At 36.5% G+C, this 27,951-nt stretch overlaps 1 protein-coding gene across 1 annotated transcript in view; it reads left to right on the forward strand.

The window, feature by feature from the left end:
• The first annotated feature begins 23,107 nt into the window (after positions 1 to 23,107).
• The window catches only part of CDV3 (CDV3 homolog), a 78,067-nt gene continuing 73,223 nt past the window's right edge, over positions 23,108 to 27,951 (forward strand). The window contains 1 exon segment of the mRNA XM_053714289.1: positions 23,108 to 23,454. Coding sequence (XP_053570264.1) covers positions 23,239 to 23,454 — 216 coding nt within the window. The 5' untranslated portion in view covers positions 23,108 to 23,238.

Below are 27,951 nucleotides of genomic sequence, written 5' to 3' on the forward strand. Positions count from 1 at the left end.
CGACAAAACTCTAAATCTAGCCGTAAGATAGCTACAATATAACTAATAGTTGCACTGTAGCTAGCTTAGGGTTTATTTTTATTTTACAGGCAAGTTTGTATTTATTTTAACTAGGTACAATAGTTATTAAACAGTTATTAACTATTTAATAACTACCTAGCTAAAATAAATACAAAAGTACCTGTAAAATAAAACCTAACCTAAGTTACAATTACACCTACATTACACTATAATTAAATTAATTACCTACATTAACTACAATTAACTACAATTAAATACAATTACATAAAATTATTTAAAGTACAAAAACCCCCCACTAAATTACAGAAAATAATAAAATAATTACAAGATTTTTAAACTAATTACACCTAATCTAATCCCCCTAACAAAATAAAAAATCCCCCCCAAAATAAAAAAGCCCTACCCTACACTAAATTACAAATAGCCCTTAAAAGTAATCAGCTCTTTTACCTGAAAAAAAAGTACAATACCCCCCAACATTAAAACCCACCACCCACACACCCAACCCTACTCTAAAACCCACCCAATCCCCCCTTAAAAAAACACTAACCCCTTGAAGATCACTTTACCTTGAGAAGTCTTCACCCAACCGGGCCGAAGTCCTCAACGAAGCCGGGCGAAGTGGTTCTCCAGACGGGCAGAAGTCTTCATCCAGACAGCATCTTCTATCTTCATCCATCCGGTGCGGAGGGGGTCAATCTTCAAGACATCCGACCCGGAGCATCCTTCCTGGCCAACGACTACCCGATGAATGAAGGTTCCTTTAAGTGACGTCATCCAAGATGGCGTCCCATTCAATTCCGATTGGCTGATAGAATTCTATCAGCCAATCGGAATTAAGGTAGGAAAAATCCTATTGGTGGATCCAATCAGCCAATAGGATTAAGCTTGCATTCTATTGGCTGATTGGAACAGCCAATAGAATGCAAGCTCAATCTTATTGTCTGATTGCATCAACCAATAGGATTTTTCCTACCTTAATTCCGATTGGCTGATAGAATTCTATCAGCCAATCGGAATTGAAGGGACGCCATCTTGGATGACGTCACTTAAAGGAACCATCATTGTTCAAGAAGACGTCGGATGAAGAGTTCTAGTAGAATTCTACTTCGCCCGGCTTCGTTGAGGACTTCGGCCCAGTTGGGTGAAGACTTCTCAAGGTAAGGTGATCTTCAAGGGGTTAGTGTTAGGTTTTTTTAAGGGGGGATTGGGTGGGTTTTAATGTTGGGGGGGTATTGTACTTTTTTTTCAGGTAAAAGAGCAGATTACTTTGGGGCAATGCCCCGCAAAAAGCCCTTTTAAGGGCTATTTGTAATTTAGTGTAGGGTAGGGCTTTTTTTTATTTTCGGGGGCTTTTTTATTTTGTTAGTGGGATTAGATTAGGTGTAATTAGTTTAAAAATATTGTAATTATTTTATTATTTTCTGTAATTTAGTGTTTTTTTGTTGTACTTTAGATAATTTTATTTAATTTTATTTAATTGTAGTTAATTGTAGTTAATGTAGGTAATTAATTTAATCATAGTGTAGTGTTAGGTGTAATTGTAACTTAGGTTAGGTTTTATTTTACAGGTAAATTTGTATTTATTTTAACTAGGTAGTTATTAAATAGTTAATAAATATGTAATAACTATTGTACCTAGTTAAAATAAGTACAAACTTGCCTGTAAAATAAAAATAAATCCTAAAATAGCTACAATGTAACTATTAGTTATATTGTAGCTATCTTACATCTAGATTTAGAGTTCTGCGTTAGCCGTCAAAAGCAGTGTTAAGGCGTCCTAACGCTGCTTTTGGACGCCCGCAGGTATTTAGAGTCAGGTAGGTAAAGGTGTACCGCTCACTTTCAAGCCGCGACTTTTCCATACCGCAGATCCCCTTACGCCAATTGCGTATCCTATCTTTTCAATGGGATCTTCCTAACGCCGGTATTTAGAGTCTTGGCTGAAGTGAGCGGTAGACACTCTACCGACAAGACTCCTAACGCCAAAAAAAGTCAGTAGTTAAAGGCTTTATGGGCTAACGCCGGTTTATAAAGCTGTTAACTACTGTGGTCTAAAGTACACTAACACCCATAAACTACCTATGTACCCCTAAACCGAGGTCCCCCCACATCGCCGCCACTATAATAAATATTTTTAAACCCTAATCTTCCGACCGCACACCGCTGCCACCTACATTATCCCTATGAACCCCTAATCTGCTGCCCCTAACATCGCCGACACCTACATAATATTTATTAACCCCTAATCTGCCCCCCCAACGTCGCCGCTACCTAACTACACTTATTAACCCCTAATCCGCCGACCGGACCTCGCCGCCACTATAATAAATGTATTAACCCCTAAACTGCCCAGCCAATCAGATTTTTTCTACCTTAATTCCGATTGGCTGATAGAATCCTATCAGCCAATCGGAATTTTTAGGGACGCCATCTTGGATGACGTCATTTAAAGGAACCTTCATTCGGCGACTAGGCGTCGGTTGAAGAGGATGGATCCGCGTCGGCTGGATGAAGATGTCTGCCGGTCCGGATGTCCTCTTCTGCCCGGATAGGATGAAGACTTCTGCTGGTCCGGATGTCCTCTTCTGCCCCATCGGATGAAGACTTCGGCCCAGCTGGGTGAACACGACTCAAGGTAGGGAGATCTACAGGGGAGTAGTGTTAGGTTTATTTAAGGGGGGTTTGGGTTAGAGTAGGGGTATGTGGGTGGTGGGTTTTAATGTTGGGGGGGTTGTATTTTTTTTTACAGGCAAAAGAGCTGATTACTTTGGGGCATGCCCCGCAAAAAGCCCTTTTAAGGGCTGGTAAAAGAGCTGGTTACTTTTTAATTTAGAATAGGGTAGGAACCTTTATTATTTTGGGGGGCTTTTTTTATTTTATTAGGGGGCTTAGAGTAGGTGTAATTAGCCTACTATTCTTGTAATCTTTTTTTATTTTTTGTAATTTAGTGTTTGTTTTTTATTGTAATTTAGTTTAGTTTATTTAATTGTATGTAATTGTAGGTTATTTATTTAATTTATTGATAGTGTAGTGTTAGGTTTAATTGTAATTTAGGTTAGGATTTATTATACAGATAATTTTGTAATTATTTTAACTAGGTAGCTATTAAATAGTTATTAACTATTTAATAGCTATTGTACCTAGTTAAAATAAATACAAAGTTGCCTGTAAAATAAATATAAATCCTAAAATAGCTACAACATAATTATTTGCTATATTGTAACTATATTAGGGTTTATTTTACAGGTAAGTATTTAGTTTTAAATAGGAATACTTTAGTTAATAAGATTTAATTTATTTTGTTAGATTAAAATTATATTTAATTTAGGGGGGTGTTAGGGTTAGACTTAGCTTTAGGGGTTAAAACATTTATTATAGTAGCGGCAAGGTCCGGTCGGCAGATTAGGGGTTAATACTTGAAGTTAGGTGGCGGCGACGTGGGGGGAGGGCAGATTAGGGGTTAATACTATTTATTATAGGGTTTGCGAGGCGGGAGTGCGACGGTTTAGGGGTTAATACATTTATTATAGTGGCAGCGAGGTCCGGTTGGCAGATTAGGGGTTAATAAGTGTAGGTATGGTAGCGGCAACTTTGGGGGGGCAGATTAGGGGTTAATAAATATAATATAGGGGTTGGTGGTGTTAGGGGTAGAAGATTAGGGGTTCATAGGGATAATGTAGGTTGCGGCGGTGTCCGGAGCAGCAGATTAGGGGTTAATAATATAATGCAGGTGTCATCGATAGCGGGGGCGGCAAATAAGGGGTTAATAAGTGTAAGATTAGGGATGTTTAGACTCGGGGTACATGTTAGGGTGTTAGGTGCAGACTTAGGAAACAATGGGGCTGCGTTGGGAGCTTAACGCTGCTTTTTTGCAGGTGTTAGGTTTTTTTTCATCCCAAACTGCCTCATTGTTTCCTATGGGGGAATCGTGCATGAGCACGTTTTGCCAGCTTACTGCTACCGTAAGCAACGCTGGTATTGAGGGTTAAAGTGGCGGTAAATTCAGCTCAACGCACCCTTTTTGGAGCCTAACGCAGCCCCTCAGACAACTCTCAATACCAGCGTTGTCTTAAGGGTGCGTTGGGAAAAAAAGCTGCGTTAGCTACGCGGGCCTTTACCGACAAAACTCTAAATCTAGGCGATCGGGTTTATTTTATAGGTAAGTATTTAGTTTTAAATAGGAATAATTTATTTAGATTTATTTAAATTATATTTAAGTTAGGGGGTGTTAAGGTTAGGGTTAGACTTAGGTTTAGGGGTTAATACATTTAATATAGTGGCGGCAGAGTAGGGGGTGTAGATTAGGGGTTAATAAATATAATGTTGGTGGTGGTGGGCTCCATGAGCGGCGGTTTAGGGATTAAACACTATATTTAGTTGCGGCAGGGTCCATGAGCGGCGGTTTAGGGGTTAATAAGTTTATTAGAGTGGCGGTGGGCTCAGGGAGCAGCGGTTTAGGGGTTAATAAGTATAATGTAGGTGGCGGCGGTGTTGGGGTGGCAGATTAGGGGTAATAAGTATAATGTAGGTGGCGGCGGTGTAGGGGGCGGCAGATTAGGGGTGTTTAGACTCGGGGTACATGTTAGGGTGTTAGGTGTAGACATTACCATAGGAATCAATGGGATATTGGGCAGCAGCGAACATGAGCTTTCGCTGCTTTCAGACTCCCATTGATCCCTATGGCATCTGCCGCCTCCAGGGCGGCGGATTGAAAACCAGGTACGCTGGGCCGGAAAAGTGCCGAGCGTACCTGCTAGTTATTTGATAACTAGCAAAAGTAGTCAGATAGTGCCGAACTTGTATTCGGAACATCTGGAGTGACGTAAGCATCGATCTATGTCGGACTGAGTCCGGCGGATCGTATGTTACCTCACTAAATTCTACTTTTGCCGTCTGTAGGGTTTGATAACTAAGGCGAATCAGGCTCGCCACAAATACGCTGCGGAATTCCAGCGTATTTGCGGTTGACAGCTTGATAGAGGCCATTGTATCTAGCTTAGGGTTTATTTTTATTTTACAGGCAAGTTTGTATTTATTTTAACTAGGTAGAATAGTTACTAAATAGTTATTAACTATTTAATAACTACCTAGCTAAAATAAATACAAATTTACCTGTAAAATAAAACCTAACCTAAGTTACACTAACACCTAACACTACACTACAATTAAATAAATTCCCTACATTAAATACAATTAAATAAATTAAATTAAAATAGCTAAATCACCAAAAAAAACACAAAATTACAGAAAATAAAAAACAAATGACAAGATCTTTAAACTAATTACACCTAATCTAATAGCCCTATCAAAATAAAAAAAGCACCCCCAAAATAAAAATACCCTAGCCTAAACTAAACTACCAATAGCCCTTAAAAGGGCCTTTTGCAGGGCATTGCCCCAAAGAAATCAGCTCTTTTACCTATAAAAGAAAATACAAACAACCCCCCAACAGTAAAACCAACCACCCACACAACCAACCCCCCCAAATAAAATCCTAACTAAAAAAACCTAAGCTCCCCATTGCCCTGAAAAGGGCATTTGGATGGGCATTGCCCTTAAAAGGGCATTTAGCTCTATTACTGCCCAAAGCCCTAACCTAAAAATAAAACCCACCCAATACACCCTTAAAAAATCCTAACACTAACCCCCGAAGATTCACTTACCGGGAGAAGTCCTCTAGACGTGCAGAAGTGGTCCTCCAGATGGGCAGAAGTCTTCATCCAGATGGCATCTTCTATATTCATCCTTCCGACGTGGAGCGGCTCCATCTTCAAGACAACCGGCGTGGAGCATCCTCTTCAATTGACGTCTTCTTTGGAATGAATATCTCTTTAAGTGACGTCATCCAAGATGGCGTCCCTTAGATTCCGATTGGCTGATAGAATTCTATCAGCCAATCAAAATTAAGGTAGAAAAAATCCTATTGGCTGATTGGATCAGCCAATAGGATTTTTTTCTACCTTAATTCCGATTGGCTGATAGAATTCTATCAGCCAATTGGAATCTAAGGGACGCCATCTTGGATGACGTCACTTAAAGGTACATTCATTCATTATTTTTGTATACTATATATACAATACTAGTTTAGTATAGCAAAACAAATGGTTTAATTTTATGTGTAGTATTCACTTTCACTTAGTTTAATGGAAAAAATTGTCATGCAGGTGAAATCTGAAAAAAAAATGCAGATGTCAGCTTAGACACCATCATACAAGCACAACCTACTGTACCAGATAACTCCTCTTTCAATCTCAACTCTCTGAATTGTTTTCTCCCCAATTTGACATGCTTAGGAAAGAATTGGTTAGCATTACCACCAACATTACATCTCTCTCTAATGAAGTTAGATAGTAAGCAACGAGATTTACAGAAGCTGAGTGCAGAATATCTGATCTCGAGGATATGGTTAATACACAAGATAATGTCATACAAAAACAAGATAGTAAAAGTAAAAGTCTCCAGATAAGATTAGACAATATGGAGGACTGCGCTAGGCACAATAAAATACGGGTAGTTGGCCTCCCTGAAAATTCTATCTAAGACGACTTAATAAGATTTGCTTCTCTCTCTTTACCTCAAGCCCTAGGTATGCCCCAAGGAAAATTTACCCTCACTATTGAAGGGGCACATAGAGTGGGTGGGAAGAAATTTAACTCTGATGGTTCACAACGTCACAGAATGTTAATATTTAGAGTTTTAAACTTTCAAGGTAAAATTTAACTAATGAGATATTATAGGAAAAATTGGGATTTTACTTTTGAGAGTAATAGAGTATTATTGTTTCAGGATTTCTCAATGGAGACTCAAAATAAAAGAAAAGCGACCTTATTGCAATCAACTAATCAATTTAGGGATTAAAGCTAAGATGTTATACCCTCTAAGATTAGTGTGGTGGAAAATGATAAAATAACTGTATTAAATAATGATAACGAAGCTAAAGAATTTATCTCGAATAGATAATGCTCTGTTGATAATGAATATCTTTTGTTAGCCCGAGATGGGCTTTATCTAAGTTATGTGTAGTATTCAGGTTATTATTGGAGTATTAATGTTGTCTTTTTTGGCCCTCTTTGAAGTTCAAAAGAAGGGTATGTTTTTATGGGAGGGGGGGTATTTTGTTGAGGAGGTTGTTTTATATTTTCTGTCTTTTCTTTTTTGTTTTGTTTTGACCACACATGATACGTCAAACTTTTTCGAATGACGGATAACCTAAATTTCTTGTTTTGGAATGTGGGGGGAATTTTCTCCCTGTCCAAACGCAGACAGATAATTAAACATCTTGGTAAACTTAATCCTGACATTGTTTTACTACAGGAGACACACCTTAAGGAACCTGAAATTAATAAATTAAAATCTAAATGTGTTGAGGTCTTTGGTACTCCTTGTGTTAGAAGAAAATGTGGAGTGGCAATCTTAATACTTAAAAATTTAGATTACCAAATAATTAATGTTGAATTAGATCCAGATGCCAGATTATCTTACTTCAAATTTTAATAAATAATAATAAACAATTTATTATATGTAATGTATACGGCCCTAATAATTTTTTACCGTCTTTCTGGGACCAGATAAAGTCTAAATTATTTCCTCTTGGGAGTAACAATTTAATTTTGGGAGGTGATTTTAATATGTCCCTATGTCCAGTACTAAATAGAATGTCTGCAAAATCCCTGCAAATGCATAATAAAATAGCTAAATATTTTAGAACAATTTGTGCTTTTCTAAAATGAAAAGATGCTTGGAGAATCAAATTTCCTGACTCCTGTACATACACCTGTGAGTCCAAATCATTTTGCACATTTTCCAGGATTGATTATATCTTAATGTCTGAGAATCTCACTTTATTGAATTATGTCCCCAGAATAATTGACATTTTGATCTTGGATCATGCGATAATATCCCTCTCATTCCAATTAAATAAGAGGACCAATTATAAGAAATTGAGTTTTACCTTCCCTCGATATTTGTCTAATAATAGTAAATTTACTAATTAGTTGACTCAGAAATGGAAAGAATATTGTATTATTAACAGCTCTTACTTAGGTAAAATAGAAACATTTTGGGAGGCTGCAAAAGCTGTATTGAGAGGACAAATTAAATCTTACATGTGTCACTGTAAAAAGAAACAGAATACTAGAGACACGCAAATGGCAGGAAAAAAAACGGCTACTGAGCAACAGCGTGAGCATTGAAAAAACTTCTTCTTTATTCCATTAAAACATAAGATACAAGACACAAATGGAAGTGTTCAACTATCTTACGCGTTTCACGCCGTAAGGCGCTTACTCATAGACACACAACTGGCCCTTCAGGTTAAAAATGCATTTAAGAAATATAGAGCTGATCCCTCTAAGTGCAACTGGGATAAATATTCCCAGTCTAGAGCGGAAAGAGACATTTTCTAAAACAATATTCTCTATTGGAAGATATTAAAATAAATAGCTATTAACAAGGATTTTATAGGTCCTCTGCAAAATTCCTGGCTAAATTAGTGAAAAATAGGAAAAGTAAACATTTTATTACAGTGGTTAAATCCGGTAGTTCCAGACTCACGGATAGTAAAGACATTAGAGAAGCCTTTTTTAATTTCTCTAAGACATTATATACCCCAAAATATATTCATACTAACAATAATGAATTCCAAAAATTTCTACAAATCTAAATAAAGTTAATGCTCCCATATCCCCTGAAGAAATTAACATAGCTATTAAAAAAGTCAAACCAAGTAAGGCTGCAGGACCCGATAAGCTTCCTATTAAATTCTATAAAATTTTAGCGGATGATATTAATCCTGTTTTAGTTAATCTATTCAATAATTATTACAACTCATCTAATCCTATATCTAACTATTTTACTGCAGCTAATATCTCTTTAATCCATAAAAAGGAAAAGATTTAGAAAAGCTATCCTCCTATAGGTCAATCTCGGTTCTTAATTTAGACTACAAAATCCTTACAGCTATTCTAGCAGACTTAAATCTTGTCTAGATTCAATTATACATCTAGATCAGTCAGGTTTTATGAAAGGTAGAAATTCTATGATAAATGTACGCAAAGTTATGACTACTCTTGATTATTACTGGAATAATTTCCCATCAAAAAGGCAGTAAAAGAACAGTCAGGATATCAAAGATACAGCTATCCTATCAGTCGACACAGAAAAAGCTCTTGGGGTCAATTTATCAAGCTCTATATGGAGCTTGATGCCCATTGTGAAGGCTCGCCAGAAACAGAAGTTATGAAGCAGCGGTCTTAAGACCGCTGCTCCATAACTCGTCCACCTGCTCTGAGGTCGGCAGACAGAAAACAACCTGATTGAATACCCAATTGGCCGCGAATCTGCAGGGGGGCGGTATTGCACCAGCAGTTCACAAGAACTGCTGGTGCAATGATAAATGCTGACAGCGTATGCTGTCGGCTTTTATCGATGTGCGGCGGACATACTACGCTATATCGTATCATGTCCGCTCGCACATTAATAAATTCACCCCTTTGACTCTATTTCATGTGACCATCTATTTTTCTCATTAGATCAGTTTGGCCTTAATGGTCAATTTTTGCAATTTATTCATAAGATTTATAGTTCTCCTTATTCTTCACTTCTTATTAATGGGTCTCTTTCTGCCCCGATTATTCTCAATAGAGATGTCAGACAAGGTTGTCCCCTGTCCCCCTTTCTCTTTAACATCTAAATAGAATCCCTTGCGATCTGGTTAAGACAAGAACTTAAGGAGATAAACAATGGTACACTTGCCTTAAAAACTTTGTTATATGCAGAAGACTTACTTATATGTATAGAGGATTCTAATCATACTATTCCCCAGATTCTCTACCTTCTATCCATATTTAGTTCTTTTTCAGAATACAAAATTAATTTTGATAAAAGTGAGCTTCTTTGGATCATTCAATCTAAGACAAGCTATCAGAATCACCCGTTCAAAGTCACTGATACAATTAAATATTTGGGCATTTTTATACATAAAACCCCTAAATTTTGGTACAAATTAAATTTCCCTAAAGTCTTTCAAAAAATATCTGCTGATCTTAAAAACTGGACATCCTTTCCGTTATCATTTTCTGCTAGGGTTAATCTAATAAAAATAATAGTATTTCCTCGGGTTCTATATCTACTACAAAACTTACCTGTATTTATATTTAACAAAGATATAGCTGAATTCCATTCTGCATGCTCCAAATTCCTTTGGGCCGGTAAGAAGCCTCGCCTTTCACACTGTTTAAACTAACCCAAAAAAGAGAATCAGCCGGATTATCTTTCCCAGATATTAAACTGTATAATATGGCAATTTTGGCCAGAATAGCCTTTGACTGGATTACAGAAGTGAACTTTGTGTCAGCCTTCAGATTAGAGTCCACTTTGATCTTTCCTTTTTCTTTAAAAGCAACTCTTCACTGCCCCATTAATAAGCTGCCTAGCAATACTGGTAACTTTATTACAATTAAAAATATAATTATAGCATGGCAGAAACTTTATCTTCGTTTAGGGGTAGATTTCAGATTCTCCAAATTTTTGCCAATCCAGTGAAATCTTCAATTTATACCTGGAATCTCCTATGCGGTCTTTGCCCTTTGGGCTCTAAAGGGTCTTGAGTATGTACAGTATATAAAATATTTAATGAGAATAACCAACTATTTTCTTTTTATAAATTAATACAAGATAATGAGATCCCAAGATCTAATCTCTATGCATTTTTCCAGCTAAGGCATTATATTAATACTCAAGAATGGGATATTGTGGGATTATGTCGTTGGTCCGAGATCAATCTGTCTATTCAGAAATATGCTACAGGTTGTCAGTATATGGCCAGGTTATAATATAATTTATTTAATAATTATTCTTTAAAATAATCCCCAATTAAAATGCATATACGAAACAATTAAAATCAATATTTAATCCTAAATTCTTTACAATAAGTTAAAGTTATAAACACATTGAATTATATTTATAGAAACCAAATTATGAATCAAATGATACACCCTTATGCTGTTATAATATTCTATACAAAGATCATAAAAGATGTACTTTTACAATATACCTTATTCACAATGAGTTGCATTAAAATACCACAATGATCACTAACTTTCACAGTGCCTAGTTAAACAATATAACAAGATACTTTAATAGCCAATTTCTATGCCAAGTTATCGGAGTTGAAATAAAGTTTATTTTAGCTACAATTAAGGCAAGTTCTAAAATATATACTGTATACAGTTGCAAATATGAATTACTTAGCAGCACTAAATATGACTAGGTAAACTACACAGGACTATGAACATGAGCTTAAAATACAAATTGTGCCTTTTTAAAATTACTAACTGCAATCTAGTTGTAATTAACAAATGCCTTTGATTAAAATATTATATATATATATATATATATATATATATATATATATATATATATATATATATATATATATCTCAATCGCGTATACTTTACCCCAAATAACCAAATTAATGTTTCAGTCCAATTTCACCTCATAAATTAAAAGAGGTATTTTTGCAAGATGGATGAAAATTAGGCCCAGATTTGCTTATAGTGACTGTGTCCCAAAATGGCAGCAAAATTATCAGTCAAAATGTTTTCTCTTGCCTGGGGTTATATCACCTGATATATCCCACCCCTTTTCATTCTAATCATCAGTGAACCTTTTTGGTTATGCCCCACGGTGCTTGTCTTTGGATTAGAGCATTGATTGGCCCTTTTGATCTGAAACATTTGATTGGCCTACTGGGAACATATGTTTTAAACAGTCAATTCGTTTGGCTGTCATACCAGTTTTAATCCCCTAGGGGGCAGCAGACAACCAGAAATGCAGTCTCACCATCAAATATTGCTGCAGTTTAAAATAGATTCATATATATTTTTACAATGTATTATATTTTCTAGTATTAATAAGTCACATGTTCCATGTGTATTGGACTACGTCATACCACTCATCCTGAGCATTTCAAGACTAGATATGATATATTTCTCATAATACAAAGTAATTCTTATACATTTAAAATATATGGGTATTTAAAAGGATTTTAATACTTTTAGCATGGATCTAATTAATCTCAGTTATCATCTTAATATCACCTTGAGATCAGCAATCAGATGTGGTTTCATATTTATTACTATCCCATATAAATATTTCATATCTGTAAATCTTTTGCTGAGTGTATAAAAACATATGATGTTATTTATATGTTTCATTTAGCAGACATTCACATTTAATATTATACAAACAGACAATTTCATATCCATTTATTCGTACCTATTATTTAATAGTCTGAGGCACATATTTAATGTTTTAAAACTATATACAGTATATGATTTGTCCAGACTTCAGATCCTTAAGACTTCTATGTTTTCAAGAATCCATAGGTTAAGACATGTTGAAATCTGGATTCTAACGGCTAGATTTAGAGTTTTGTCGGTAACGACCCGCGTAGCTAACGCTGGCTTTTTTCTGGCCGCACCTTTTAAATAACTCTGGTATTGAGAGTCCACAGAATGGCTGCGTTAGGCTCCAAAAAAGGAGCGTAGAGCATATTTAACGCAAGTTCAAGTTCAAGTTGCTTACGGACGCGGCCAGCTTCAAAAACGTGCTCGTGCACGATTCCCCCATAGGAAACAATGGGGCAGTTTGAGCTGAAAAAAAACCTAACACCTGCAAAAAAGCCACGTTCAGCTCCTAACGCAGCCCCATTGTTTGCTATGGGGAAACACTTCCTACGTCTGCACCTAACACTCTAACATGTACCCCGAGTCTAAAGACCCCTAACCTTACACTTATTAACCCCTATTCTGCCGCCCCCGCTATCGCTGACCCCTGCATATTATTATTAACCCCTAATCTGCCGCTCCGTAAACCACCGCTACTTACATTATCCCTATGTACCCCTAATCTGCTGTCCCTTACACCGCCGACCCCTATATTATATTTATTTACCCCTAATCTGCCCCCCACAACGTCGCCTCCACCTGCCTACACTTATTAACCCCTAATCTGCCGACCGGACCGCACCGCTATTATAATAAAGTTATTAACCCCTAATCCGCCTCACTAACCCTATAATAAATGGTATTAACCCCTAATCTGCCCTCCCTAACATCGCTGACACCTAACTTCAAACATTAACCCCTAATCTGCCAACTGGAGCTCACCGCTATTCTAATAAATGGATTAACCCCTAAAGCTAAGTCTAACCCTAACACTAACACCCCCCTAAATTAAATATAATTTAAATCTAACGAAATTAATTAACTCTTATTAAATAAATTATTCCTATTTAAAGCTAAATACTTACCTGTAAAATAAATCCTAATATAGCTACAATATAAATTATAATTATATTATAGCTATTTTAGGATTTATATTTATTTTACAGGTAACTTTGTATTTATTTTAACCAGGTACAATAGCTATTAAATAGTTAAGAACTATTTAATAGCTAAAATAGTTAAAATAATTACAAATTTACCTGTAAAATAAATCCTAACCTAAGTTACAATTAAACCTAACACTAGACTATCAATAAATTAATTAAATACAATACCTACAATTATCTACAATTAAACCTAACACTACACTATCAATAAATGAATTAAATACAATATCTACAAATAAATACAATTAAATAAACTAACTAAAGTACAAAAAATAAAAAAGAACTAAGTTACAAAAAATAAAAAAATATTTACAAACATTAGAAAAATATTACAACAATTTTAAACTAATTACACCTACTCGAAGCCCCCTAATAAAATAACAAAGCCCCCCAAAATAAAAAAATGCCCTACCCTATTCTAAATTACAAAAGTTCAAAGCTCTTTTACCTTACCAGCCCTGAACAGGGCCCTTTGCGGGGCATGCCCCAAGAAATTCAGCTCTTTTGCCTGTAAAAAAACACATACAATACCCCCCCCAACATTACAACCCACCACCCACATACCCCTAATCTAGCCCAAACCCCCCTTAAATAAACCTAACACTAGGCCCCTGAAGATCTTCCTACCTTATCTTCACCTCACCGAGTACACCGATCCGTCCTGGATCCAAAATCTTCATCCAAGCCCAAGCGGGGGCTAGACATCCATCATCCGACGGCTGAAGAAGTCCAGAAGAGGGTCCAAAGTCTTCATCCTATCCGGGAAGAAGAGTAGATCCGGACCGGCAACCATCTTCTTCCAAGCGGCATCTTCTATCTTCATCAGATGAGGACCGGCTCCATCGTGAAGACCTCAAGCGCAGACCCATCTTCTTCCGGCGACGTCTGAAGAATAACGGTTCCTTTAAGGGACGTCATCCAAGATCCGATCAGCCAATCAGATTGAGCTTGCATTCTATTGGCTGTTCCGATCAGCCAATAGAATGCAAGCTCAATCTGATTGGCTGATCGGATCAGCCAATCGGATTGAACTTGATTCTGATTGGCTGATTCCATCAGCCAATCAGAATTCGAGGGACGCCATCTTGGATGACGTCCCTTAAAGGAACCGTCATTCTTCAGTTGGACGTCGCCGGAAGAAGATGGGTCCACGCTGGAGGTCTTCACGATGGAGCCGGTCCTCATCGGATGAATATAGAAGATGCCGCTTTGAAGAAGATGGTTGCCGGTCCGGATCTACTCTTCTTCCCGGATAGGATGAAGACTTTGGACCCTCTTCTGGACTTCTTCAGCCGTCGGATGATGGATGTCTAGCCCCCGCTTGGGCTTGGATGAAGATTTTGGAGCCAGGACGGATCGGTGTACCCGGTGAGGTGAAGATAAGGTAGGAACATCTTCAGGGGCTTAGTGTTAGGTTTATTTAAGGGGGGTTTGGGTTAGATTAGGGGTATGTGGGTGGTGGGTTGTAATGTTGGGGGGGGTATTGTATGTGTTTTTTTTACAGGCAAAAGAGCTGAATTCTTTGGGGCATGCCCCGCAAAGGGCCCTGTTCAGGGCTGGTAAGGTAAAAGAGCTTTGAACTTTTTTAATTTAGAATAGGGTAGGGCATTTTTTTATTTTGGGGGGCTTTGTTATTTTATTAGGGGGCTTAGAGTAGGTGTAATTAGTTTAAAATTGTTGTAATATTTTTCTAATGTTTGTAAATATTTTTTTATTTTTTGTAACTTAGTTCTTTTTTATTTTTTGTACTTTAGTTAGTTTATTTAATTGTATTTATTTGTAGATATTGTATTTAATTCATTTATTGATAGTGTAGTGTTAGGTTTAATTGTAGATAATTGTAGGTATTGTATTTAATTAATTTATTGATAGTCTAGTGTTAGGTTTAATTGTAACTTAGGTTAGGATTTATTTTACAGGTAATTTTGTAATTATTTTAACTATTTTAGCTATTAAATAGTTCTTAACTATTTAATAGCTATTGTACCTGGTTAAAATAAATACAAAGTTACCTGTAAAATAAATATAAATCCTAAAATAGCTATAATATAATTATAATTTATATTGTAGCTATATTAGGGTTTATTTTACAGGTAAGTATTTAGCTTTAAATAGGAATAATTTATTTAATAAGAGTTAATTTATTTTGTTAGATTTAAATTATATTTAACTTAGGGGGGTGTTAGTGTTAGGGTTAGACTTAGCTTTAGGGGTTAATCCATTTATTACAGTAGCGGCGAGATTCGGTCGGCAGATTAGGGGTTAATAATTGAAGTTAGGTGTCGGCGATGTTAGGGAGGGCAGATTAGGGGTTAATACTATTTATTATAGGGTTAGTGAGGCGGGAGTGAGGCGGATTAGGGGTTAATAACTTTATTATAGTAGCGATGCGGTCTGCTCGGCAGATTAGGGGTTAATAAGTGTAGGCAGGTGGAGGCGACGTTGAGGGGGGCAGATTAGGGGTTAATAAATATAATATAGGGGTCGGCGGTGTTAGGGGCAGCAGATTAGGGGTACATAAGTATAACGTAGGTGGCGGTCGGCAGATTAGGGGTTAATTATTGTAGGTAGCTGGCGGCGACGTTGTGGGGGGCAGGTTAGGGGTTAATAAATATAATATAGGGGTCGGCGGTGTTAGGGGCAGCAGATTAGGGGTACATAAGTATAACGTAGGTGGCGGTCGGCAGATTAGGGGTTAAAAAAATTTAATCGAGTGGCGGCGATGTGGGGGGACCTCGGTTTAGGGGTACATAGGTAGTTTATGGGTGTTAGTGTACTTTAGAGCACAGTAGTTAAGAGCTTTATGAACCGTCGTTAGCCCAGAAAGCTCTTAAATACTGACTTTTTTCTGCGGCTGGAGTTTTGACGTTAGAATTCTAACGCTCACTTCAGCCACGACTCTAAATACCGGAGTTAGAAAGATCCCATTAAAAAGATAGGATACGCAATTGACGTAAGGGGATCTGCGGTATGGAAAAGTCGCGGCTGAAAAGTGAGCGTTAGACCCTTTCCTGACTAACTCCAAATACCGGCGGTAGCCTAAAACCAGCGTTAGGAGCCTCTAACGCTGGTTTTCATGGCTACCGCCAAACTCTAAATCTAGGCCTTAGGTTTTCCGCTTTCCATATTACCCTTCTTAGGCATAGACAATCTCCCAGATTCATGTGTTCATATTTAATATGTTGTCTGAATATATATATTCATTTGAGTATCTTAAACTACATAAAAATTAGGCACAATTCCTTCATCTTAGATCTAGTTCCTCATGTGTTGTTTATCTGAGCCAACAGCCTTTTCAACTGAGAATGTGAATTAGGTCTCAGCAGGGACAATTTAACACTTGGATGAGGACAGCTGTATCCTCTGAGTAAATTTGTATATTCCCTTATTCTTGCAGACGGAGCGACTGGTTTTTTTAGATAAGGAAAAATTCTTTACCCAGGCCTCCTTTGAAATGGATAATTGGGACATTCTGGCTTGTGATCTGATAGGAACTTTAACTTCACACCTTAGGCAGGAAATCTTTGAAAGCAATTCCTTTGTTCTCAGATGTTCTGTTAATCAGGAAAAAGGGGGGTTGGTCTGTTATGGCTATAGCCCACACAATTCATGTCAAACTTGATATTAACTAAAATGGAATATCAAATCATGTGGTATATCTGTAGTTACTCACAGATACCCTGACAAGGTAAACACTCCATCTCAATAATCTATGATATTATACTGGCCAAACAAGCTCAAATTTATTTAAATAAAATAGTTTTTTTCTGGTACATTCATTTTCCAACTTTAAATATGGCTGATATTAAACGAAGCTTTTCTCTTATTACTAAAGCTGGCATCTCTATATTTAGGAAAGAATCTCATATAAAATTTGCCAATAATGCCTACTTTTCTCCTTGCACGCTCTCCAAAATATATCCTACAGGAAACTTTTTTTGCCCCAAATGTTTATTAGAGAAGGCAGACATTATTCACCTTTTTTGGTCATGCCCGAAAGTTTTCCAACTCTGGCAAAAAATTAGATACTGGCATAACCTATATTTTCGCGATAAATTTGTGTTCACCCCAGAATGTCCTTTTTTTCTTCCTATCTGATGGAGAGGCCAATAGACCTTAACATTATAAGACCCTTATCACTATTATTTTGGTAGTTAAGTATAGGATCTTAAATAATTGGAAAGTGCGTGCATTACCTGGATTTTCCGCTTTCATAGAACCTTACAACATCAGATTTCCTTTGAAATTATAAATATGAAATCCCTTTCAGAGGAACAAAAATGCAGGTTTCTTTACTAAATGGCTCCCAGTAATTAAACCCTATTCTCTTCCCATTCAAAAACAGATGTTAACCTCTGTAATAAACTCTTTCCAGGATCTTGTATTATTAGGTCAGTTCCCGGTACAGTGGATTTGTCCTGTTCGGGCCCCTGTTATATAACTTTGTCTGGGGACAGCGTATATTATGCTGGGTCTATAATACAATAGGGATATACTACATTTAGGTAAATGTTAGTTGGTCGTATCATGTATGTGTCTGCCTCCCCCCTTTTTTTCTTTCCTCTTTTTTTGCTTTTGACTAAATATCTGAAAAATCTCCATTCACCGATAAATGATGTTTTGTTTGTTAAATTACTGATCAGATGTTTGAAAGCTATATGTGTTAATTTTCTTGTGCTATTTAAACCATTGTGATAACTAATTTGTTAATGTAGACTAATTTAGTCTCTGTAAAGATCATGTAATATGGTTGATCTTATTTTTTTTATTTTCTTATTATATCCACAAATTTTCTCTTTTCTGTTTATATGATGTAATGGAATATAAATAACTATATATATATAAAAAAAAAATAATAATACAAAAAAATAAAAATAAAGCAAATTGCAAAGTTGTTTCTTTACACTTTAACTAAATATTTTATATACAAATCTCAACGTGTTTGCTGTCCCTTTCAAGGAACATACTACTAATGTTTATCCTATCATGTATATGAAAGAGCAACAGTTAAAGGGATATGAAACAGTACTGCTTTAGTAAAAACAAATATGTTAAATCAAAGTAAACATAAAAAAAAGAAATTTTGTTAACAAAAAACAAAACAAAAAAACACACCAAGCAATCTACTAATTTTCTTACAAAATGAGCACTTGGAAAAACTCAGTGTGGCCCCTGCCCTCAGGGAGATGATGAGTGGGCATGTTTAAACTTCAAGTGATGGTAAATTATTTTGTGCTATTCGATGTAACATTTAAAAATAATATTAGTTTTAATATAAAGTTTTATTCATGAAAATACACAAATCTAAAACTTACTGTAGTAATTTACATATAACCGCTTCTTTGCTACTGCACGCTCCGGCAGCCCCGACACTAAGACCTTTTTCCCCCCCTGACATTTTCGCCTTTGTCCAATAAAAATTGTGGCATTTTGGCATGTTTCAATATGTAAAAAAAAAACAGGATCTTTTGCGCATGCGTTACCAACGTCATACACAAAAGATCCTGTGGGGTTTTTTTACGGCAAAAAGTTAGGAAAAAATTTAAAATAAAGGTCTTAGTGTCGGGGAGGCCGGAGCATGCAGTAGCAAATAAGTGGTTATATGAAAATTACTACAGTAAGTTTTAAATTTGTGTATTTTCATGAATGAAACATTATGGCAAAAAATTAGATACTGGCATAACCTATATTTTCGCGATAAATTTGTGTTCACCCCAGAATGTCCTTTTTTTCTTCCTATCTGATGGAGAGGCCAATAGACCTTAACATTATAAGACCCTTATCACTATTATTTTGGTAGTTAAGTATAGGATCTTAAATAATTGGAAAGTGCGTGCATTACCCGGATTTTCCACTTTCATAGAACCTTACAACATCAGATTTCCTTTGAAATTATAAATATGAAATCCCTTTCAGAGGAACAAAAATGCAGGTTTCTTTACTAAATGGCTCCCAGTAATTAAACCCTATTCTCTTCCCATTCAAAAACAGATGTTAACCTCTGTAATAAACTCTTTCCAGGATCTTGTATTATTAGGTCAGTTCCCGGTACAGTGGATTTGTCCTGTTTGGGCCCCTGTTATATAACTTTGTCTGGGGACAGCGTATATTATGCTGGGTCTATAATACAATAGGGATATACTACATTTAGGTAAATGTTAGTTGGTCGTATCATGTATGTGTCTGCCTCCCCCCTTTTTTTCTTTCCTCTTTTTTTGCTTTTGACTAAATATCTGAAAAATCTCCATTCACCGATAAATGATGTTTTGTTTGTTAAATTACTGATCAGATGTTTGAAAGCTATATGTGTTAATTTTCTTGTGCTATTTAAACCATTGTGATAACTAATTTGTTAATGTAGACTAATTTAGTCTCTGTAAAGATCATGTAATATGTAATTTTTTTTTATTTTTTTATTATATCCACAAACAAATTTTCTCTTTTCTGTTTATATGATGTAATGGAATATAAATAACTATATATATATATATATATATATAAAAAAATAATAATAATACAAAAAAATAAAAATAAAGCAAATTGCAAAGTTGTTTCTTTACACTTTAACTAAATATTTTATATACAAATCTCAACGTGTTTGCTGTCCCTTTCAAGGAACATACTACTAATGTTTATCCTATCATGTATATGAAAGAGCAACAGTTAAAGGGATATGAAACAGTGCTGCTTTAGTAAAAACAAATATGTTAAATCAAAGTAAACATTAAAAAAAAGAGATTTTGTTAACAAAAAACAAAACTAAAAAACACACCAAGCAATCTACTAATTTTCTTACAAAATGAGCACTTGGAAAAACTCAGTGTGGCCCCTGCCCTCAGGGAGATGTTGAGTGGGCATGTTTAAACTTCAAGTGATGGTAAATTATTTTGTGCTATTCGATGTAACATTTAAAAATAATATTAGTTTTAATATAAAGTTTTATTCATGAAAATACACAAATCTAAAACTTACTGTAGTAATTTACATATAACCGCTTCTTTGCTACTGCACGCTCCGGCAGCCCCGACACTAAGACCTTTTTCCCCCCTGACATTTTCGCCTTTGTCCAATAAAAATTGTGGCATTTTGGTATGTTTCAATATGTAAAAAAAACAACAGGATCTTTTGTGCATGCGTTACCAACGTCATACACAAAAGATCCTGTGGGGTTTTTTTACAGCAAAAAGTTAGGAAAAAATTTAAAATAAAGGTCTTAGTGTCGGGGCGGCCGGAGCATGCAGTAGCAAATAAGTGGTTATATGAAAATTACTACAGTAAGTTTTAAATTTGTGTATTTTCATGAATGAAACATTATTTTTAAATGTTACATCGAATGGCGCAAAATACAAGTATTAAATTTACCATCACTTTAAGTTTCATTCTGCCTCTTCTGAGCATTCAGTCTAAAAAAATCTGCTGTTTTTTATTTGTAAACTATATTTATATATGTATATATATTTATATTATTATCATCATTTATTTGTATAGCGCCGCCAAATTCCGTAGCGCTGGGTACAGTTATAGGGGTATACAATGACAAAGATTTGTGATAAAATACAAAACATAACAAAATGAAACAAATCTAGTACAGGAGGAAGAGGGCCCTGCTCCAGAGAGCTCACAGTCTATAGGTTTAGGGTGCAGAGACATAAGGTTGGGGTAGCTTGTTACATCGGTTGTATTTGCAGCAGTGAGTCAGGCAGTTAATGTACATGTGTTAGTTTGGTTCAGATGAGGGATGGAGGAGAGATGGTAAGCCTCTCTGAATAGGTGGGTTTTCAAGGATTGTCTGAAGCTATACAAGGTTGGAGACAGTCTAATGGAGCGGGTAGAGAGTTCCAGAGGACAGGAGCAGCACGTGCAAAGTCTTGGAGGCGGGAGTGGGACGTAGAGATAACAGGAGTGGAGAGACGTAGGTCAGAGGTTGATCGAAGAGGACGGGATGGGGAATATTTCACGATGAGAGAAGAAATATAGTTGGGAGTTAGACTGTTGAGTGCTTTGTAGGTTAGGGCTAATACTTTAAATTGTATTCTGGAGTGTATGGGGAGCCAGTGTAGAGACTGGCAGAGCGGAGCAGCTGATGTAGATCGTCGACTTAGGTGAATGAGTCTAGCAGAAGCAATCATAATAGATTGGAGGGAAGGCCATTTAGGAGTAGATTGCAATAATCAATGCGTGACAAAATGAAGGAATGAATAAGTATTTTTGTAGTTTTTTGAGTAAGGAAGGGACGAATTCTGGAAATGTTGCGTAGGTGTGAACGGCAGGATTTGGTAAGCGCTTGTATATGTGGGTTGAATGTGAGTTCTGAGTCTAGTGTGACCCCAAGGCAGCGGACTTGGGGTGAGGTGTTGAGAATAGAGTCTCCAATATATATACAGACATCCCAACTCTCCCTGAAGTTCAGGGAGTCTCCCTGATTGTAATAGTGGCTCCCTGATGCCAGCAAATGGAATGCAATCTCCCTGAAACTCCAAGTACCATGATCTAATGAGGCCCAAATCCGGAAAAGTGTTTCTTTAAGGAATGCCTTTAGTTGTTGGGACGTTATAGAACCCTCAAAGCATGCATCAGTAACCAAAAAGCCACCACTGATTTTAATAAAATAAAACAAAAATACTACCAACAAGTGTACGATCACTGTAAAATAGGTTTGTTGTATGTGGTTGTGCAATAAAGCTACATTTTTTAATATGACTTTAGTGGGAAACTACTTTAATGATAAGTCTCTATCTTATTTAGGGTTTCAAGGTGTCCAATATATAACTGGGAGGGGGTGGCAGCACAGTAGCGGTTGAAGCCATCTCCCTGAAATTAATTTTTGCAGGTTGGGATGTCAGTATATATATATATAAGTATATATATATATATATATAATATACGGATTGTGTTGTATGTGTGTATTAGATCACTATAGCAATACATTTTTTAATTGCCAACCAACATTTTAAAAATGTGATATATTTGAGGCTGTGAGAAGCCACGCCCCAGACCACACCCCAAGCCACACCCTATCCACCCCCATTTAAAAAGTGTCCAGGAATCTTCTGAGCAATTTGGGCAAAAGGTGGCAACCCTACCCTGGCTGCTAGGCATGTTGTGTGCAGACTCAAGCCTCCTTCAAATATGTCAAATAGTTGGGAGTTTTGGCTATTAAAAAACAATTGCAGTAAAAAGGATGCTTTAAAACGCTGGCTATCCGATTGACATTCAATAGCAACACAATATATATGTCTTGTAATTACATGCTGTTGCCGTTTACCATCTATAACCGAAAGGGGTTTATAAGATTTGTATCTTATAGTTGACAGCTTCATGTTAACAGCCATGTGATGACCGTCTGATATGCAAATGATTGTCACATTGATTTTTTTCCCCACGCAAAAGTTGGCATCACCTAAACATTGTACGTCTCTCACCCTTTTGCAAATAAAATGAACCTTTGTTTCATTATTTACTTTACTACGCCAATTAAAACATTTGCTGCTTAAAACTTTGTTAATAAAGTTATAAAAAAAATAATAAACTCATGAGCAAGACACGTTCTCTCCTCGGATAAGAAAAAAAAAATACGACTGCACTACTAAAAAATGGAGAGGTTCGCAGGTCACGTGGCACAGTCCTGTAGCTGCGAATGGTTACGGAGTATACGGACACACCCATTGTGTAGGAAGCAGATGGTGGGTTCCCGGGTGTGGGCAGCGCTTCCGGTCTCGCTGCTTTAGTCACTTAGGAAGCGTGACCAGTGTGGGTCGTGCTTAGTATAAGTCGTCATACCAATTCTTATCCCTTACCGTTTGTTCTTGAGTACTGCGACATGGCCGAGCCCAAAGAGAGGAGCTTGGACGATTTCTTCGCAAAGAGGGATAAGAAAAAGAAGAAAGACAAGAGCAGCGCCTCCGGAAGCCGGGCAGCAGCAACAGCTACAGCTAGGCCACCAGACAGCAGCTCAGCGTCAGTATCCGGGGCAGGGAAAGGTGTCAAGAAGGAGAAGTCTGCGAAGAATGATTCACAGGACACGCAACAAGAGCGGGTGAGACTCCCAAATACAAGCGTAAGCGGTGGGGGGTAAAAGCTTTTGCGAGTTGAAAGCCATGTGACCTTAATGTAAATCACACGTGGCCTGTATGTCACACGTGTGGAAGTTTAAAGTAAGGGACATAGGGCTGACACGTAAGACTACAGAGAGGGAATGGAACTCTCGGTTAGGATCATTAATATATATGTGTCTCTCCATAGTGCTTTATGTCCTTTAAGTATTATTCATGAGGGTATTTGTATGGTCAGCACAGTTAGCTCACGATTAAAGGAAGAGTTATGTATATCCCACTCATTATAGTAGCCTGTACCGCATATATGTGTGTGTATGTATGTATGTGTATATATATATATATTTACAAATTGTGATGGTCATGCTGTTATCTAGGTACTAAGTGTCAATGTCATTTTAAAAAGGGAGTTAATTGTGTGTGTGTACACATGCAAAATATAAATTATTTTTAGAGCTAGGTCGGTCTCCTCTTATCGGTCTGCTTTATGTATTTGTATTTTTATTTACCCTGACTCTGCATAGTTACATACCCCTTACCAGTGTTCTAGTGACACAGCAATTTATACATTTTTCTTAATTTTCCAGACAAGACTATTTTTTATAATTTATCTGTTCATTCAAAGACAGGAATCTACATATACTTTTATGCACAATGTGCTATATAATACATATTGTTTCTTTGCACTTGATAAAAAATGTTCACACTCTATATTAGCACTTTACACTGTCAAAATTTAAACTTTCATTATCCAGATAGAGCAATCAATTTCAAACAACTTTTCAATTTACTTCCATTAAAGGGACATAATACTCATATGCTAAATCACTTGAAACTGATGCAGTATAACTGTAAAAAGCTGACAGGAAAATATCACCTGAGCATCTCTATGTAAAAAAGGAAGATATTTTACCTCACAATCTCCTCAGCAGAGTAAGTTCTGTGTAAAAAGTTATACTTCACCTGCTCCCAGCTACAGGTAAAAAAAAATAATGAAGAAATGAACAGCAGCCAATCAGCATCAGCAGTGCTGAGGTCATGAACTTTTACTGTGATCTCATGAGATTTGACTTGACTCTCATGAGATTTCATTGTAAACTTCCTTTACCTGATTGGTGAAATAATATGAGAGTGCACGAGGCTCATCCCTTCAGCTGTCCTAGGACAGACATACTAATATGCTGCTTAGAAATCCTTTACAATGGGATGTGGCTACTGAGGAACTTTTGAGGTAAAATATCTTTCTTTTTTACATAGAGATGTTTAGGAGATATTTTCTAGTCGGCTTTTTACAGCTATGCTGCATCACTTTCAAGTGTTTAAACATTTGGGTATTATGGCCCTTTAAAGGACCAGTCAATACAGTAGATTTGCATAATCAACAAATGCATGATAAGAAGACAATGCAATAGCACTTAGTCTGAACTTCAAATGAGTAGTAGATTTTTGTTAAATAAATTGCAAAGTTATGGCTATTTCCACTCCCCCTGTATCATGTGACAGCCATCAGCCAATCACAAATGCATATACGTATATGCAGTGAATTCTTGCACATGCTCAGTAGGAGTTGGTGACTCAAAGTGTAAATATAAAAAGACTGTGCACATTTTGTTAATTGAAGTAAATTGGAAAGTTGTTTACAATTGCATGATCTATCTGAATCATGAAGTTTAATTTTGACTTCTGTCCCTTTAACAAAATGTGCACAGTCTTTTTATATTTACACTTTGTCACCAGCTCCTACTGATGTGCTAGAATTCACAGAATATATGTATTTGTGATTAGCTGACGACTGTCACATGATACAGGAGTGGAAATGGACATAACTTTTACACTTGCAAGAAAAAAAAATCAAATTTTTATTTCAGACTTGGTGCTATTGCCTTTTTATAATGCATTTGTTGATTATGCAAATCTACTGTATTTACTGGTCCTTTAACAGCAAAATATTTAGGAGCCTTGATATGTCGTCTAACATTCTGCTATATGGCTCTTTGAAAAAAGTTGGATATTAAACTGCTGGGCATAACTACAAAATAATGATTTTACTCACTGTGTCATTGTTCTTCATCCTGCCCTTGCAGCACTCTTCAAAGCTGTTCTACATACTGAACATCTCTGCTTGGGTTTTTTTTGCACCCTGTGACATAAGTGGTGCACATTCACCAATAGTACTAAAGTTGCTTGCTTGTTTGGCAGGTCTATTGTGTATGATACAGATCAGGAGCTTTATATCTTATGAGGATCCCACATTGTATTATGCACAATCCAGTTGATGCCTGCTATCTGAGATGTAAAGTCCACAATTGTATCCAGCACACAAGTAGCTAAATGTGTGCATGCCAATGGTTACTGCATCCCTTAAAGATAGACACAACCCCCATCTTGCATGATAAAGGGTATGTAACCCGAAACGTAGTCTTCATTTCTGTACCTGCTACTACAAGATGGACTAAAAGTGAATTTCCAAGTTTATGGTGGTGTTGCTATCTGAGATGTACAATACAAATATTTATTTTATATTCAGACATGCATTGCTACCAGGGGCATGGGGGGATTTAATGGAGCAGTTGACTCAGCTGCTTGCCCTTCATGTCATCACTTGGCAAAAAGGTATGTCTGGGCTTGCTTTATTTCTTTTTCCTTTTTCTTCCTCCATATTTTCTTTTTGCTCTTTCCTTTGCCTTGGCTGTGGAGGAAAGTGATACAACTGAGTGGGAACACCTCTTGATGTATGCCTTATCTTTTCTTATGACACAACCCTTACCTGGCTTTCTTCATACCGACCCCAGTAGCAGATGTACTATGGCTCCTTCCTTGCCTTACTACTTTGTGATTATTGCACTAGGCAGCAACTTCTTTCTCTTACTCACAAGGGCAGGGCAAAATAAATTCACGGGGGCATGACTCCTCACTTTCTGTATTCTTCTACTTGTATTCATAGATAAAACCATTCTGTCTCCTGAAAAATAGTATGACTGGCTTCTTTTATTTAAAGTTCACTGCCTCATTTTGAAGCTTGTGGATTAAAGGGACAATCAACACCAGAATTTGTTTTTAAAAAAAATAGATAATCCCTTTATTACCCATTCTCCAGTTTTGCATAACAAACACTGTTATATTAATATACTTTTTACCCCTGTGATTAACTTGTATCTATGCATCTTATGACAGCCCCCTGATCACATGACATTTTATCTATTGACTTGCATTTTAGCCAATAAGTGCAGTGTCTGCGACAAGCCACGGGCGTGATCACAATGTCATCTATATGGCTCACATGAACTAGCTCTCCCCTGTTGTGAAAAGCAAATAAAAAAAGCATGTGATAAGAGACAGCCTTCAAGGGCTTAGAAATTATCATATCAGCCTTCCTAGGTTTAGCTTTCAACTAAGAATACCAAGAGAACAAAGCCAAATTGGTGATGAAAGTACATTGGAAAGTTGTTAATTGCATGCTCTATTTGAAACATACGTTTTTTTTGGACTTGACTGTCCCTTTAAGTTACTGGCCACTGGTTTAATTATTTTACACGAGTCTGCTGCATAATATTTATTCACCATTATCTTAACCATGAGCCTCTGCAGAAATGTTTCCAGATGGGGGGGGGAATAAGCTGCCCTACGCATAATTAGTGGAAACATGTGAAGCAGACAGTTGCTTGTTGTACACATGAGCTGCTCATAATTTAACATGGTAGCTCTTTGGTGTCAAGAGTGACTGAAGTGAGTGCTTACATATGACAGGGCTTGAGAAATTAAATTAGAAAACTAGGGCTTCAATATGGTTACCATTTATTTTATATATGTGTATATGTGTGTATGTATATATGCGTGTGTGTGTGTATATGTATATATATATATATATATATGTATATATATATATATATATATATATATATATATATATATATATATATATATATATGTCTGTCTCTCTTGCGAACACACACAGCTAGATTAAAAACAAAATGGAAGAGTTAGAGTTTAGCCAAATGGTTATATGCCCAGGGCCACATCAAAGTCCCTTCTTTCTTGGGTCTCTTGTCTACAACCACATAATACATGCTTTTAATCAGACACACAGATACATACAGTGTACACGCACACATACTGCCCCATCGGGCGAGTAAATGACAAACCTTACCAGCTCGCAAGAAAATTGAATCGGCCGTGCGTGTCGGCATGTAGTGTGTGTACATATCTCATAAAAAAAAAAGTAGTGTGTTAATATAATCTCATAAAGAATTGTCAGTAAGTTTGGAAAATATCTAATACAAAACTGAGCAGCATTAAAAAAAATAAATCAGCTGTTCTTATGCTCACAAAAATAAAGTGCATTTGCACAGGGCCGGACTGAGACCGAAAATAGGGCCAGGAATATTAAGGCAGAGCAGCCAACTCCCCTTACCCCATTATTTAACCATACACTATATAAATTACAAGTATAATGTATATAATTTGACTATAGACATGTACAT

The sequence above is a fragment of the Bombina bombina genome, chromosome 5 (assembly GCF_027579735.1).
Source record: "Bombina bombina isolate aBomBom1 chromosome 5, aBomBom1.pri, whole genome shotgun sequence".
NCBI classification, from domain to species: Eukaryota; Metazoa; Chordata; class Amphibia; order Anura; family Bombinatoridae; genus Bombina; species Bombina bombina.